This window comes from Salvelinus fontinalis, chromosome 10, assembly GCF_029448725.1.
Source record: "Salvelinus fontinalis isolate EN_2023a chromosome 10, ASM2944872v1, whole genome shotgun sequence".
NCBI classification, from domain to species: Eukaryota; Metazoa; Chordata; class Actinopteri; order Salmoniformes; family Salmonidae; genus Salvelinus; species Salvelinus fontinalis.
This window is the reverse complement of record NC_074674.1, coordinates 24,775,022-24,792,510: the sequence shown is the minus strand read 5'-3', so window position 1 is coordinate 24,792,510 and position 17,489 is coordinate 24,775,022. Positions and strand designations below refer to the sequence as shown.

The window sequence follows — 17,489 nt, the reverse complement described above, 5'->3', positions numbered from 1 at the left end:
TATATATGATTTTTCTTCCACATTGACAGAGTATTTTGTGTAGATGGTTGACAAAAAAATGTCAATGAAATCAATTTTAATCCCACTTTGTAACACAATAAAATGTGAAGAAATACTTTTGCAAGGCACTGTATATAGTCCAGGATTCTATGGGCCCTGATCAAAAGAAAGTAGTGCACTATACAGGAAACCGGGTCCCATTTCGGATAGACCCTAACTGTAACTGTACTTGTCCGCCCGTTTCGATGGAAACAGAAAATTCTGAGCACTGGGGTATATCCTGTATGGAAATGCTCCCAAGTCAAGTGGCTGCAGATAACAGCATCAGCATAGACTGAAGAGACCTTCGCAGTGGATACGACTATGTCTGTCTCAGATAATCTAATGGACGCACATGCACACGTCTGTATAGGAAGTCTCACTGTTAATATTTTACCCAGCAAGGACGGCGCATTTTTGCAGCCCAATTAAAAATTCCCATCTCAAAACAGGAACATACGTAATAGGTGTGAAGCCCATGAGTTATCCAACTACACCAAACAGACAGCACTCACAAAGAGTATTATTCATTTAAGCAATAAGGCCGGAGGAGGTGTGGTATATGGCCAATATACCATGGCTAAGGGCTGTTCTCTTATGTACGACGCAACGCGGAATGCTTGGACACAGCCCTTAGCCGTAGTATATTGGCCATATACCAAAAACCCACGAGGTGCCTTATTGCTATTATAAACTGGTTACCAACGTAATTAAAGCAATACAAATAAATGTTTTGCCATACCCATGGTATACGGTCTGATATACCACGGCTGTCAGCCAATCAGCATTAAAAGCTTGAAGCACCCTTATCCCATTCATACCTTGTGATTGCAAATAAAACAAAATAGGCCTAACTGTATTAGTTAGAGCTGGCCGTCTACACTCATCATATTAATGGAAGCATGTATCGTGGGATGGGTATCAAACGGCATCAGGGCACACAGGGTTAAAAGTATAGTGCAACCATAAAGGGAGTGGCTTGCAATTTGAAACGAGTGTGAAAAAGTCCCTATCAAACCAAGCTGTTCCTATTCTCAGGATACAGGTTCAGTCTGGTGATTTAACCATGACCCTGATATAGGTGAACAAATACCTTATCAGCGTTCAACACCATTGCACCCTCCAAGCTCATCACTAAGCTAAAGACCCGGGGACTGAACACCTTCCTCTGCTACTAGATCCTGGACTTCCTGACAGGCCGCCTCCAGGTGGTGAGGGTAGTCAATAATACATCTGCCACGCTGACCCTCAACACGGGGGCCCCTCAGAGGTGCGTGCTTAGTCCCTTCCTGTACTCCCTGTTCACCCACGACTGCGTGGACGCACACGACTCCAACACCATCATTAAGTTTTGCAGACGACACGGCGGTGGTAGGCCTGATCACCGATGACGATGAGAAAGCCTATAGGGAGGCTATATAGGGCACATCAACCTCTCCCTCAATGTCAGCAAGACAAAGGAGCTGATAGTGGACTTCAGGAAATGGAAGGGCTGTTGTGGAGCAAGTCTGCACCTGTTGTTTACGAAGCATGTGACAGAAAATTTGATTTGATTTATCTTCAGTGAAAAAAGCCTGACAAGAGACTCCGTCGCAATAGCGCTTTCTTGTTAAGTCCTTCAAAAGTGTTGAAGAGGCCCTTGAGGCTCACACTGCACCTTTAGAGTGGAAGCAGATGCACTCACAGTCACACACAAAACCTCACAACTACACCGAACAAAAATATAAACGCAACATGCAACAATTTCAAAGATTTTACTAAGTTACAGTTCATATAAGGAAATAAATTAATTAGGCCCTAATCTATGAATTTCACATGACTGGGAACACAGATATGTATACCTTTTTTAAAGTAGGGGCGTGGATGAGAAAACCAGTCTGTATCTCGTGTGACCACCATTTGCCTCATGCAGCATGACACATCTCCTTCGCATAGAGTTGATTAGGCTGTTGATTGTGGCCTGTGTATATTGTTGCTCTCCTCTTCAAAGCCTGTACAAAGTTGTTGTTTTTTTTACCCTGTTTTTCCCCAATTTCATGGTATCCAATTGGTAGTTACAGTCTTGTCTCATCGCTGCAACTCCCGTATGGACTTAGGAGAGACAAAAGGTAGAGAGTCGTGGGTCCTCCGAAACACAACCCAACCAAGCCGCACTACTTCTTGACACAATGCCCACTTACACCAGAAGCCAGCTGCACCAATGTGTCGGAGGAAACACTGTGCATCTGGCGACTGTGTCAGTGTGCACTGTGCCCGGCACGCCACAGGAGTCTCTAGTGCGCGATGGGACAAGGACATCCCTGCCGGCCAAACCCTCCCCTAACCCGGACGACGCTGGGCCAAATTGTGCGCCACCCCATGTGTCTCCCAGTTGTGGCCGGCTGCTACAAATACTGGACTCGAATCCAGAATATCTAGTCGCACAGCTAGCAATGCAGTGCCTTAGACCACTGTGCCACTCGGGAGGCCCGGCTGTGCGAAGTTGCTGGATATTGTCAGGAACTAGAACATGCTGTCATACACGTCGATCCAGAGCACCCCAAACATGCTCAATGAGTGACATGTCTGGTGAGTATGCAGGCCAAAGAACTGGGACATTTTCAGCTTTGAGGAATTGTGTACAGATCCTTGCGTCATGGGGCCGTGCATTATCATGCTGAAACATAAGGTGATGGCGGGAGACGAATGGCACGACAATGGGCCTCAGGACTTGTCATGGTATCTCTGTGCATTCAAATTGCCATCGATAAAATTAAATTGTCTTTGTTGTCCGTAGCTTATGCCTGCCCATACCATAATCCCACCGCCACAATGGGACACTGTTCACAACATTGAAATCAGAAAACCGATTGCCCATACGAAGCCTTACTTGCTGTCTGCCTGGTACAGTTGAAACCCGGATTCATCCATGAAGGGGACACTTCTCCAGCGTGCTAGTGACGATGAGTACGCAGATTAGTTTCTGACTGTTTGAGCAGAAATTCTTCAGTTGTACAAACCCACAGTTTCAGCTGTCCTGGTGACTGGTCTCAGACGATCCCGCAGGTAATGAAGCTGGATGTGGAGGTCCTGGGCTGGCGTGATTACACGAGGCCTGCGGTTGAGAAGCTGGTAGGACGTACTGCCAAATTCTCTAAAACAACGTTGAAGGTGGCTTATGGTAGAGAAATAAACAAATTCTCTGGCAATAGCTCTGTTGGACATTCCTGCAGCCAACATGCTAATTGCACATTCCCTCAAAACTTAAGACATCTGTGGCATTGTGTTGTGTGACAAAACTGCACATTTTAGAGTGGCCTTATATTGTCCCCGGCACAAGGTGCATCTGTGTAATGATACTGGTGTTTGATCATTTTCTTGATATACCACACCTGTCAGGTGGATAGATTGTCTTGGTAATGTAGAAATGCTCACTAACAGGGATGTAAAAAAACATCTGGGATCTTTTATTGAAGCTCATGAAACATGGGACCAAATGTTGCATTTATATTTTTGTTCAGTATAAGACAGACATAATTACAGTCACTCACTGTGTGGGGGTGACAAGGCAAAAAATGTCAAGGAAGTGAATTCAGACAAGTGAAAGAATTTGTTCCTGAATAGTGGATTTGACTGACATGACTTCACAGTTCCACAGTAACCGCTGAAGCCGGGTCAGACTCTTTCTCTGCTGTGCATCACTGATAACTTCATACTGTACATGTCTTTCCTCCCCTCTCTCTCTCTCTTTTCACACACACAAACAGAAATCCATTTCCATAATGTCTGACACGGCCAGTTATTCCCAATGTCCATTAGGCTAATGACCTGGTTATTAGCTAGGGTGCGAACCAGAACAAATGACAGAAAATGGAACACACAGACACAGCCTGTTCATCTGCACCATGACAGCAGTGACTACCACAAATACAGCTAGCCTTCACTGTCTTTTCATTCTCTCTCTTTATTCACATCTCTCTCTCAGAGGACAGTAGGAAACTCTTTCGCACAATATAGACAGCATTGATTCAAGATGCAATGGGTTAAGTCTGGTTAAATATCTCTGGATCAATCGTAGGAATCACATTGCCAGCTACAATTTCACTGAGAGTCTGTGTAATGATTTCCCCTGGGCTGGCCGGGAGAAACTTGCTTGCCTGGTCTGCTGTGAGGCTTCAGAGTTGCCACGGCAACAAGCCCCTGTGTTGTGTAAAAAAATCTTCCTTTCTTCCTCCTTGCCCCATAGACAGACCAAACAACATTTGTTCAGGAGGAATGCAATAAGGAAAAGGAACCAAGAAAATCAGATCGATAATACCTCCTTTCTGGTTGTTACATAAGAGATTTCAAAAGTGCAACATTTATTTCAAAGGAATCTTTCTGAGAGCAACCCGTCTTCCTCATTTTCTTTTTCTCTGCATCTATGGACGTGTAGTACATTTCCTTATATTATAGCTAATCTCGGAAAAAGTAGGACGTTTTTAGCTCACATTTGGCCAGGGTAATAATGAAGAATGAGTTCTAGCTTATAAATGAAACATTACATCATATTAACGCACCCGTAGCTGCAGAATAGTTCTAACCCGCTCTCGGAGGTCTTTATAGGCTTAGTGCCTGCTGCCATGTGGGTTCAAGACCAGGATTTATGTCATTTTACTGCCAGGTTCCTCAATCCAGCTTTATTACTGAATCACACTCTTCTGACCCCTCCTGAGCCCAACTGATCTCAGAGCAGTTAGTAACAGCATTCGGCACTTATGCCGCTTTTCGACTATAACACCAGTGTTAGACTAGTGTAAACACCCTTGTTTTTCCATAGCTAGGGCTGACAGTGAGGACTTGTGAAGAGCATAATCAACAACCTCTGCATAATCAAAACAGTTGCTTTCTGAAAAGGTGTTAAAGTTCACAGTTATCCATTGTTATGTAAAAAGAGGCTGAAAAGTACCAGTGGCCTGTCTTCTGCCCCAAGTGAGAGCAGGTCTGCCGGACTCATGGCCCAGTGAGACACATGTAAATTCTTGGTCTCATGTTTTATGATCTGAAAGAAAATCTCAGAAATGTTCCATATGCAAAAGAAAAGCTTATTTCGCTCAAATTGTGTGCACAAATTTGTTTACATCCCTGTTAGTGAGCATTTCTACTTTTCCAAGATAATCCATCCACTTGACAGGTGTGGCATATCAAGAAGCTGATTAATAAACAGCATTATCATTAGATGGATGCACCTTGTGCTGGGGACAATAAAAGGCCACTCTAAAATGTGCAGTTTTGCCACACAATACAATGCCACAGATGTCTCATGTTTTGAGGGAGTGTGCAATTGACATGCTGACTGCAGGAATGTCCACCAGAGCTTTTGCCAGAGAATTGAATGCTAATTTTTCTACCATAAGCCATCATTTGAGAGAATTTGGCGGAAGGTCCAACCGGCCTCACAACCGCAGACCACGTGTTACCACGCCAGCCCAGGACCTCCACATCCGGCTACTACACCTGCAGGATAATCTGAGACCAGTCACCCGGACAGCTGATGAAACTGAGGAGTATTTATGTCTGTAATAAAGCCCTTTTGTGGGGAAAAACTCATTCTGATTGGCTGGGTCTGGCTCCCCAGTGGGTGCCCCTACTGTCCTCCCTTCCATTGGCATACTGTTATGTTCAGCTCATAACTGTTTTATTTCTCCTTCTGTCATCTGGTGGCCAAAATAAGACTATGAAAACAGTCTGGAGAACCTCTCTCTCTCTCTATGGGCTTTATAGGTATGGGAAACATATGTTAACATTGCCAAAGCAAGTGAAGTAGATAATATACAAAAGTGAAACAAACAATAAAAACAAACAGTAAACATTACACTCACAGAAGTTCCAGAATATTAAAGACATTACAAATGAAGTCGTAAGTTTACATACACTTAGGTTGGAGTCATTAAAACTCGTTTTTCAACCACTCCACACGTCTTGTTAACAAACTATAGTTTTGGCAAGTCGGTTAGGACATCTAATTTGCGCTTGACACAAGTAATTTTTCCACCAATTGTTTACAAATTATTTCACTTGTAATTCACTGTACCACAATTCCAGTGGGTCAGAAGTTTACATACACCACGTTGACTGTGCCTTTAAACAGCTTGGAAAATTCCAGAAAATGATGTCATGGCTTTAGAAGCTTTTGAGAGGCTAATTGACATAATTTGAGTCAATTGGAGGTGTACCTGTGGATGTATTTCAAGGCCTACCTTCAAACTCAATCCCTCTTTGCTTGACATCATGGGAAAATCAAAATAAATCAGCTAACACTGCAGAAAAAAAATTGGAGACCTCCACAAGTATGGTTCATCAAACGCCTGAAGGTACCACGTTCATCTGTACAAACAATAGTACGCAAGTATAAACACCATGGGACCACACAACCGTCATACCGCTCAGGAAGGAGACGTGTTCTTTCTCCTAGAGATGAACGTACTTTGGTGCGAAAAGTGCAAATCAATCCCAGAACATCAGCAAAGGACCTTGTGAAGATGCTGGAGGTAACCGGTACAAAGTATCTATATCCACAGTAAAACGAGCCCTATCTCGACATAACCTGAAAGGCCGCTCAGCAAGGAAGAAGTCACTGCTCCAAAACCGCCATTAAAAAAGCCAGACTATGGTTTGTAACTGCACATGGGGACAAATATTGTACTTTTTGGAGAAATGTCCTCTAGTCTGATGAAACAAAAATAGAACTGTTTGACCATAATGACCATCGTTATATTTGGAGGAAAAAGGGGGAGGCTTGCAAGCCGAAGAACACCATCCCAACCGTGAAGCACAGGAGTGGCAGCATCACGTTGTGGGGATGCTTTGCTGCAGGAGAGACTGGTGCACTTCACAAAATAGATGGCATCATGAGGAAAGAAAAGTATGTGGATATATTGAAGCAACATCTCAAGACATCAGTCAGGAAGTTAAAGCTTGGTCGCAAATGTGTCTTCCAAATGGACAATGACCCCAAGCATACTTCCGAAGTTGTGGCAAAATGGCTTATGGACAACAAAGTCAAGGTATTGGCCATCACAAATCCCTGACCTCAAACCTATAGAAAATTTGTGGGCAGATCTGAAAAAGCGGGGCTCTGTGAGGTCTGTTTGTGAACAGAGCCCCAGGACCAGCTTGCTTAGGGGACTCATCTCCAGGTTCATCTCTCTATGTTAAGGAAGGTTTGGGAATCGCTTCCTTTTAGGTGGTTGTATAATTTAACAGTTCTTTTCTGTATTTTGATAATTTGCGGGTATCGGCCTAATTCTGCTCTGCATGCATTATTTTGGTGTTTTACGATGCACATGGGGGATATTTTTTCAGAATTCTGCATGCAGAGTCTCAATTTGGTGTTTGTCCCATTTTGTGAATTCTTGGTTGGTGAGCGGACCCCAGACCTCACAACCATAAAAGGGCAATTGGTTCTATAACTGATTCAATTATTTTTAGCCAGATCCTAATTGGTATGTCGAATTTTATGTTCCTTTTGATAGTGTAGAAGGCCCTTCTTGCCTTGTCTCTCAGATCGTTCACAGCTTTGTGGAAGATTCATGTGGCACTGATTTTTAGGCCAAGGAATGTATAGTTTTTTTGTGTGCTCAAGGGCAACAGTGTCTAGATGGAATTTGTATTTGTGTTCCTGGTGACTGGACCTTTTTTGGAACACCATTATTTTGGTCTTACTAAGATTTACTGTCAGGGCCCAGGTCTGGCAGAATCTGTGCAGAAGATATAGGTGCTGCTGTAGGCCCTCCTTGGTTGGTGGCAGAAGCATCAGATCATCAGCAAACAGTAGATATTTGACATCAGATTCTAGTAGGATGAGGCCAGGTGCTGAAGACTGTTCTAGTGCCCGTGCCAATTCGTTGATATATATGTTGAAGAGGGTGGGGCTTAAGCTGCATCCCTGTCTCACCCTACAGCCCTGTGGGAAGAAATGTGTGTTTTTTGCCTATTTTAACCGCACACTTGTTTGTGTACATGGATTTTATAATGTTGTATGTTTTTCCCCCAACACCACTTTCCATCAATTTGTATAGCAGACCCTCATGGCAAATTCAGTCAAAGGCTTTTTTGAAATCAACAAAGCATGAGAAGACTTTGCCTTTGTTTCGGTTTGTTTGTTTGTTTGTCAATTAGGATGTGCAGGGTGAATATGTGGTCTGTCGTATGATAAATTGGTAAAAAGCCAATTGGACATTTGCTCAGTACATTGTTTTCACTGAGGAAATGTACAAGTCTGCTGTTAATGATAATGCAGAGGATTTTCCCAAGGTTGCTGTTAACGCATATCCCACGGTAGTTATTGGGGTCAAATATGTCTCCACTTTGTGGATTGGGATGATCAGTCCTTGGTTCCAAATATTGGGGAAGATGCCAGAGCTAAGGATGATGTTAAAGAGTTTTAGTATAGCCAATTGGAATTTGTTGTCTGTGTATTTTATCATTTAATTGAGGATCCCATCAACACCACATGCCTTTTTGGGTTGGAGGGTTTTTATTTTATCCTGTAGTTCATTCAAGGTAATTGGAGAATCAAATGGGTTCTGGTAGTCTTTAATAGTTGATTTATATTTGATCATGTATATATTTTTGCTGTTTGTTCTTTGTTATAGAGCCAAAAAGACTGGAGAAGTGGTTAACCCATACATCTCCATTTTGGATAGATAATTCTTTGTGTTGTTGTTTGTTTAGTGTTTTCCAATTTTCCCAGAAGTGGTTAGAGCCTCTCTCTCTCCAGTTATTGTAACCTTCCCGGGTCTTACTGATACCTACCATGACACCTACCACCTACTCTTTTTCCATTTACTGTAACAAGCACCAACTGAGTACCGACCAACACCGAACGTCCATTGAGGTTGAAAAGTAGTTGAAATTTGTTCAGTCCACTCTGGCCAAACCAAATCTGAACCAATCATAGACGTCGATGTTTCACAAGTTTGGACAGCACACTAAAGAACAGAACAATACAGTAGAGTAAAGAAAAGTACAGTACAGTGCAGAACTGTACAGTAGAGTTCAGTACAGTAGAGTACACTAGAGTACAGTACTCTATGGAACTCCATTCTACTCTACTGTGCTGTACTCTACTGTACTTTACTGTGCTGTAATGTCCAAACTTGTGAAACATAGACGTCTATGATTTGGTTCAGATTCGGTCTGCTCCGGACCAACCAAATGTGGTCTTGTTTGGAGGTGGATCTCATTAGAATAATAGCCAGTGTGTAGAATACGAGACAAATATGCGAAAGAAGGATATTGCAAATTTCTATATTTGTGTACCTATTCAGGATACATCACCGTGAAAAGAATGATATTCATACCCATTATTGTGCATTTATGTATAGTACAGTGCATTTGGAAAGTATTCAGACTCCTTGACTTTTTCCACATTTTGTTACGTTAGACTTTTTTTTAAATTTAAATGGATAAAAAAAAAAATCTCATCAATCTACACACAATATCCCATAATGACAAAGCAAATACAGGTTTTTAGAATTTATTGCAAATGTATACAAAAAAATACATTTACATAAGTATTCAGACCCTTTACTCAGTACTTTGTTGAAGCACCTTTGGCAGCGATTACAGCCTCGGGTCTTCTAGGGTATGACGCTACAAGCTTGGCACACATGTATTTGGGGTGTTTCTCCCATTTTTCTCTGCAGATCCTCTCAAGCTCTGTCAGGTTGGATGGGGAGCGTTGCTGCACAGCTATTTTCAACATGATGCTCCCACCACCATGTTTCATTGTAGGGATGGTGGTAGGTTTCCACCAGAAGTGACGCTTGGCATTCAGGCCAAAGAGTTCAAACTTGGTTTCATCAGACCAGAGAATCTTGTTTCTCATGGTCAGAGTCCTTTAGGTGCCTTTTGGAAAACTCCAAGCGGGCTGTCATGTGCCTTTTACTGAGGAGTAGCTTCCATCTGGCAACTTTACCATAAAGGCCTGATTGTGGAGTTTGGAGAACCTTCCAGAAGGACAACCATCTCTGCAGCACTCCACCAGAGGAACTCTGGAGCTCTGACAGAGAGACCATCGGGTTCTTGGTCACCTCCCTGACCAAGGCCTTTCCCACGATTTTTCAGTTTGGCCAAGTGGCCAGCTCTAGGAGGAGTCTTGGGAGTTCCAAACTTCTTCTATTTAAGAATGATGGAGGCCACTGTGTTCTTGGGGACCTTCAGTGCTGCAATTGTTTTTGGTACCCTTCCTTGACACAATCCTGTCTCGGAGCTCTACGGCCAATTATTTCGACCTCATGGCATGGTTTTTGCTCTGATATGCACTGTCAACTGTGGGACCTTATATAGACAGGTCTGTGCCTTTACAAATCATGTCCAATCAATTGAATTTACCACATGTGGAGTCCAATCAAGTTGTAGAAACATCAAGGATGATCAATGGAAATAGGATGCACCTGAGCTCAATTTCGAGTCTCATAGCAAAGGGTCTGAATACTAATGTAAATTAGGTATCTGTTTTTAATGTTTTATAAATTTGAAAACAAATCTAAAAACATGTTTTCGCTTTGTCATTATTGGGTATTGTGTGTAGATTAATGAGGAAAATTGTTATATAATTAATTTTCAAATAAATCTAACGTAACAAAAAAGTAAAGGGGTCTGAATACATTCCAAATGCACTGTACATATCAGGAACACATGATGTAATTCTGTTACCGAATGTAAATCAAATCAAATGTTATTTGTCACATGCGCCAAATACAACAGGTGTAGCCCTTACAGTGAAATGCTTACTCACAAGTCCTTAACCAACAATGCAGTTCAATAGAGTTAAGAAAATAGTTACTAAATAAATAGTGTACTTTTTACTCCATACATTTGACACCCAAAAGTACTCATTACATTTGAATGCTTAACAGGACAGGAAAATTGTTAAATTCACACACTTATCAAGAGAACATCCTGGTCATCCCTACTGCCTCTGATCTGGCGGACTCACTAAACACAAATTATTAATTTGTAAATTATGTCAGTGTTAGACTGCGCCCCTGTCTATCCTTAATAAACAAAATACAAGAAAATCTAGTTTGCCTAATATGAGCAATTTGAAATGATTTATACTTTTACTTTTGATACTTAATTTACTATGATACTTATTTTTAAAACCAAATACTTTTAGACTTCTACTCAAGAAGTATTTTACTGAGTGACTTTCACTTGAGTCATTTTCTATGACGGTATCTTTACTTTTACTCAAGTATGACGATTGGGTACTTTCCCACCACTGTGTGTATGTGCACTTGCGTGCACATGTTATTTGTGACTTGCAATAACAGTTAAACTGTAATCTCTCCGTCTAACACAAGCCAGCCCCCAGGAGAATGATCACTGAATACTATTAGTGACAAGAGTGCCAGAGAGCCACACAAAGGCACTGCCTCAGCAATGACATACCTGACCATAAAAAACAAAACACGGATGACAACAGGGAGAATCAGCATAGAAGGAGGAAGTTAAAGAAGGGGCAGAGAGAGGATGGTCCTGACGTACATACCTACACGTACGCTACGGTCACAAGACGCAGGCCTCCTCATTGTTCCTAGAATTTCTAAGCAAACAGCTGAAGGCAGGGCTTTCTCCTATAGAGATCCTTCTTATATGGAAGAGTCTGCCGATCCATGTGAGAGACGCAGACTCGGTCTCAACCTTTAATCCTTACTGAAGGCTCATCTCTTCAGTAGGTCCTATGATTGAGTGTAGTCAGGTCCAGGGGTGCGAAGTTGAATGACAAGGCACTGGAGTGACCACCCTTGCTGTCTCTGCCTGACTCTCCACTGGGCTACACTGTAAAGTCCACAACCTGTTGTATTCGGTGCATGTGACAAATAACATTTGATTTCACTGCCTCTGACCCTATAACAGGTTCGGAGTTACTGGCTTGTAAAAAGAATGGAAGTCATAGGTTAAGTAACCCCATTGTTTCCTATGTGAAGTATCAGTTGCACATTTGAAGATCAAGAACTGCTGTTTAAGTGTATCACAATCTTGCTTCTTGGAGGAGTTTTTGGAAACATTTTATGCGCAGTGTGAGCTACTCTAGGAAGTGACGTTGCAGGCTAGCTCAGTGCTGCCCCCTCTCATTGAGTCTCTAAGGCACTGCATCTCAGTGTTAGAGGCGTCACTACAGACACCCTGGTTCGAATCCAGGCTGTATCACAACCGGCCGTGATTGGGAGTCCCATAGGGCGGCGCACAATTGGCCCAGCGTCATCCAGGTTTCGCCGGTGTAGGCCGTCATTGCAAATAAGAATTTATTCTTAACCGACTTGCCTAGTTAAATAAAAAAAATAAAAAATTCTGTGTGTGTTTTGGAAATAATCGGTTCAAGACATACTGGTGAAATAGAAGCAAGTATTGCTACCATGACTGTGTTAATTGACCATGCCTGAATATTGACCATGAAGAGCCGCCATACTCCGCCTATGGGGGTTCCTGCTTTCTGAAAACATTGCCTGCAGAAACCTGGTCAGCCTTGAATTTGAAATCCTCAATGAGAGGGGGAAGTCCTTCTCCCCTGGCCTGAACGCACCGATTCCGCATGTGTTTTTCTACTGCTCATAAAAAAAAGAAGAGATTTTGGTATTTGCGGTGTTGTACGTTGAGGGTGTGTTATGTTCATTATATTGTACCCTGGCAGTTAATTTAGTTTGTTCCTCGAGTCACCGTAGCAATAACCTAGCCACTCCCACTTTCTCAAAAGTCAGAATTAATCTAAGATAAATAAAGAAATATGTCATTAATTTGTCCTTTTTTGCAGAGATCTTAGTCACGCGATTTTACATCTAACTAAGATGTTTGGTGCATGAAAATGAGTTGTGTCTCGTGGAATGACGACAAAGACTTTATTGAAGAATCCCTTCTGTTGACCAATCACAGACGAAGGCTCATGCGTCGGCTCCGAAATGAACAAAAACGTCACAAAATGTCGTCATAATATATGCACAAACTCTTCCGTCTGGGAAGCCTACGGACGCCTTAATGCTCCCGAATCTCTCTCTCTCTCTCTCTTAACCTCTGAATGCTCGGCTATGAAAAACCAACTGACATTAACTCCTGATGTGTTATAGTGTTCCACCCTCTATAACCACTGTGGTTATTATCTGACCCTGATGGTCATCTATGAATGTTTAAACGTCTTGAAGAACGATCTGGCCTAAATGGAACAGCCAGAAGAGGACTGGCCAAACCTCGGAGCCTGGTACCTCTCTAGGTTTCTTCATAGGTTCCTGTCTTTCTAGGGAGTTTTTCCTAGCCACTATGGTTCTACATCTGCATTGCTTGCTCTTTGGGTTTTTAGACTGGGTATCTGTATAGCACTTTGTGACAACTGCTGTTGTAAAATGGGCTTTATAAAATACATTTGATTGATTGAGTGGTGTGAGTGGTCAGTGAGATAATGAGTGTGTGTGTGTCCGTCCAGTAAAATGAAGAGATTATGTGTATAAGAGTATCTAGCAGTTGTGTTTCTCATAGGGCCTTAGTGTTGAGAGCTCAGGAGAGATTATCTCTCATAGTCAGTCAGTACCTCTCATCTTTGGCACCAGATATCGTCACGTAGCAGGGGGATAGCCTCGCAGACACTACTATTCTAGATGCACTCTGGGATCTTACATGTCACACAAATTGCAAAAATTGTATAATATACAAATTGCTACATTTGTAACATATCACATGAAATGGGTATGACATGGTACACAATCGGATGAGGTAGCGCACAAAAAACGGGACCACTTGACTCGTGAGCACCACTTTCAAAACTACTGGTTGAAATTATACGAGAATGCATCTTTAATTCTCTAATTCATCCTTTTCAATCTCATCTCTCTCTTATAAAAGGGTGATTTAAATGAAGTCTACATGTTCGAAATGTTCATGGAAATAACCCAGTGGCGAGTGTTTGATTAGATTTACCCAATGTGAAGTGTTTTTTCCCCCAATAACAATCTGCAGTATAGGCTAAGACTGCACATAATGATTTACTTAAATTATAGATTGTTATATGAATGACAACACATGTCAAGCAATATAGGCTAGACAACGTCCATTTGCTAGGGTATACACTATATTGAGAATGCCCTTTCATGATTCCCTTTTCTTAGTTTGTTGATCACAACTCCTAGTCACGCACTAAGCACAGTGAGCGTTACACAAACACAATTGACTTAACATATCTATTTCAGTGCCCTTTAGACAATTTTCAACCCAAAATGATCGGTCAAATAATGTTATAGTATATATTATGTTTGCTGTTGTTTTTACATTGAATGCAGGCTGTTTTGAGAATCTGAAGACATCATTATAATAAGGCATTATTTTATAACTTATATGAGACAGAAAAAAAACGATATATTTGTATTTATTTATTTATTTTTTAAACAGTTTCACTTGTGCTGTAATAAATCGATATCCTTACCTGGCATACTTGCACTGACAGTGGCGAGAATGACACACAGGAGAACCCCGGGCAGAAGCGAGGCCCGGGGTTGTCGTTCGATTCGCTTCGAAGGCAGCATCCTTGAGAGGACTTCTTTAGGAACCGTGAGCCAGACACCGGGACATAGGGTTGGTCATCATTCACCCTACTCGTTTTCAGTGCGAAGTGTTTTCCGTGACTAATAAATCCTACACTTGTGGACAGTCCGGTTCACAGTCTATGAGCCGCTGATTAATCCGTAGCACTGCTAAAGGTCGCGGTGCGCAAATTGAAGCAACGGGAGGCGGGGAATTCTGCAACGGAGAGGAGAGATCAGATGGAGAGGCACGGGTGAACTGCGGCGGTAGGCTACGTAAAATCTTGGTGTCGGCGTCATGACGCGGTTAGAAAACAGGCTTGATGATTTTGCCAAATTGACAGAGCGCAGGCAGGTAGATGAAATCCAGGTGTATTCTGCTGTTGCCTTCAATGTTTGACGAAAAACGGTTTATTACATTGTCTCTGGTTTAACCACTATCAGTCGCACACAAATGGACGTAGGCTTTAACTCATGTTCTACCATCACCGATGTTATCACTGTAGCAAGAGGGGGTGGCAGCAATGTTATCATATTGTTTGCAAGATAAGAAACGCAATGAAAAGTCCATGATTATAATGCCATAGAACGTTTTTATGTAGGTCTAAGCAGCTAGTTTCCACTATCACACTTTTCTGAGAAAATAACATTGTTAACATTTGCCTATTTTCGTGCTATGACAGTGTAAGTACCAGAAAGTGAGCACAGCTTTAGTGCATGTTGGTGTTCGCATCGATGAGGAAGGTGACTTCGTTATCATATGAGTCATTGTTAGAGCACTCCACATCTAGAGTTCCACTGTCAGGCCTTCTCTCGTCTGCTGGCAGCAAAAGGGGATAGCTTTATTGCAGCTAGCCATACCGTACATACAGGGCTGGTTTCTCGAACACAGATTTAAAGGTGCTGCATGGTCAATCTGATTTCTGCGTTGGCCGTGCAGTATTTACAGTGATAAGGCCTATGCAGAAGGCAGGGCATTCATACTCCGAAATTGCGTCACACCATCTACATCGCACCTCCGACCACATTTCAGATCAAGTATAAATTGCCTCTAAACCTAGTCCTGGACTAACAAACAAGCTCAATGGAAATTCTCCATTGATATAGGTTTCCTGTCGATAAATAGTCTTAATCTGTGTCTGGAAAACTGGCCCACATAGTTTCTGTAGCGGTATTGCTCATTGGGTGTGAGAAACATAATCAAAATAACCTCATTCCCATGGCTACATATGACCTCCAAGATGTTACCCCTTTTATCTCGGAGTACTCTTATGATATGGAGTGTGAGTAGTGGTTTACCTCATTACGTGGAGTCCTGTCTGGCTGTTCCTGTGCTCTCTTCTTAGCAGAGTTCCTCTAGGAGTGACTGGAACGCTCAGACTGGGCTGAAAACATGTTGGCACTCGAGAGGACCACTGAGAACTGAAAAACATGACGGACTGGAGACAATGTGTGCATCTCTCAATAGACTAAAGTGGCTTATTTTCTTTATCGCCTTCTCTTCACCTGCACTGATGTGAAAGAGTGGATCGGGAAACTACACTGTGCTTTCAAATCATTGCAGATGAAGGAGAGGAAGTCACTTTAAAATTCACAATTCAGCTGTTTGGACATTGGTCAAATTGAAGGCTCACATCTGATGGGCTGCTTCTTCTTTGAGGTGGAGTGACCCAGACTGGGCAGGGAGAATGAGTGGGTCTGGGAGGACATCTTGGATCGTGTGAGAGGGCGCACCCTGCTGATCAATGTAGGGAACAGAAGCTGCAATACAGATATTATTACTGGTGTATTAGTAAAACCATCACCACTGTGCTAATAGGACAAGCAGTTTACAAGGTTTCAAATATCAGAGGTAAATAAGTGCTTGACTTTGGCAGAAGCTCACCGGAGCGGAGTACCGACACCTAAAATGTTCTACTGCTTGAGCTCCTGCACCTGCACTGGAGGTAATATAAATATCAAACTTATCCTTTTTGCTCACAGTCATTTGGGTGCGAAATAAAGTTCCATAACAAATCAAGCAATTGTAATATAGGCCTATGTTGCGCCAGGAATGATGAGGATTAAGTAAGTAAGTAATATAGGCCTATCGCTAGTGGTTTGGTAGTAAGGCAAAAATAACACTATTGACATTTTTTTTTTTACCTTATGTCCAGTGTCCTTGTGTGAGACCAGGTCAGTATACTGGGCCTGGCTTAAAGCCTGTGCTTTGTCACAACTCTCCCCTGAAAGGAGAGGATTTTTATCAGTCTCCAAACCTCACTATAAAGCAGTGAAACAGGGTTGCAAAGGGTCAGACATTTTCCATGTGAAGTTAAGCCCTGGAATTTGGGGAATTTTGCTTAAATTCAACAAAAAAAAAGTTTGCTTATAAACAGTGAACCTTTTTTGTGGGATACACATGGCATATTTTGGTTAAACTATCCCCAATGCAATGGAATTGCAACCCTCTGCATGCACAGTGCATTCTTCCATCACATGTACAGCTGATTCTCAAGATCTTGCACATTAATGAGATGCTATTGAGCCCACACTACTACACGCTTTCTGGTAAGTTTTGATTATAATACTGGGTGGGGTGAATATATTTTATGACATACATGATTTTTGTTAACTAGTAAATAGTAGCCTACAGCAAAGTGTGTTTAAATCATTTCTAACTTGTTAACAATTTCTGCTAGTTAGTTTTTGCTACCATGTGGGGTTTAGCTTGCTTGAGCCTGCTAACAGTGTTAATTCACCTGATTCCATACATGTTTCATTTTAAAACATTTATCTTACAAAAGGAGTTGTTTGAACTAAATTCTGAACTAATTATCTGTACATGGAATTGTATTTGGTATTTTTTTCCTCTTTTTTTCCTAATCTTTACAGGAAAATGCCACGGGCACTATCTGTGTGGAGACATTTCACTGC

General features: G+C 42.0%; 1 protein-coding gene across 1 annotated transcript in view; it reads right to left on the bottom strand.

Moving 5' to 3' along the window:
- LOC129863858 (neural proliferation differentiation and control protein 1-like) overlaps positions 1–14,850 on the bottom strand; it is a 38,030-nt gene extending 23,180 nt beyond the window's left edge. The window contains exon 1 of the mRNA XM_055936197.1: positions 14,477–14,850. Coding sequence (XP_055792172.1) covers positions 14,477–14,576 — 100 coding nt within the window. The 5' untranslated portion in view covers positions 14,577–14,850. The remainder of the gene's footprint in view (positions 1–14,476) is intronic.
- Positions 14,851–17,489: the final 2,639 nt, after the last annotated feature.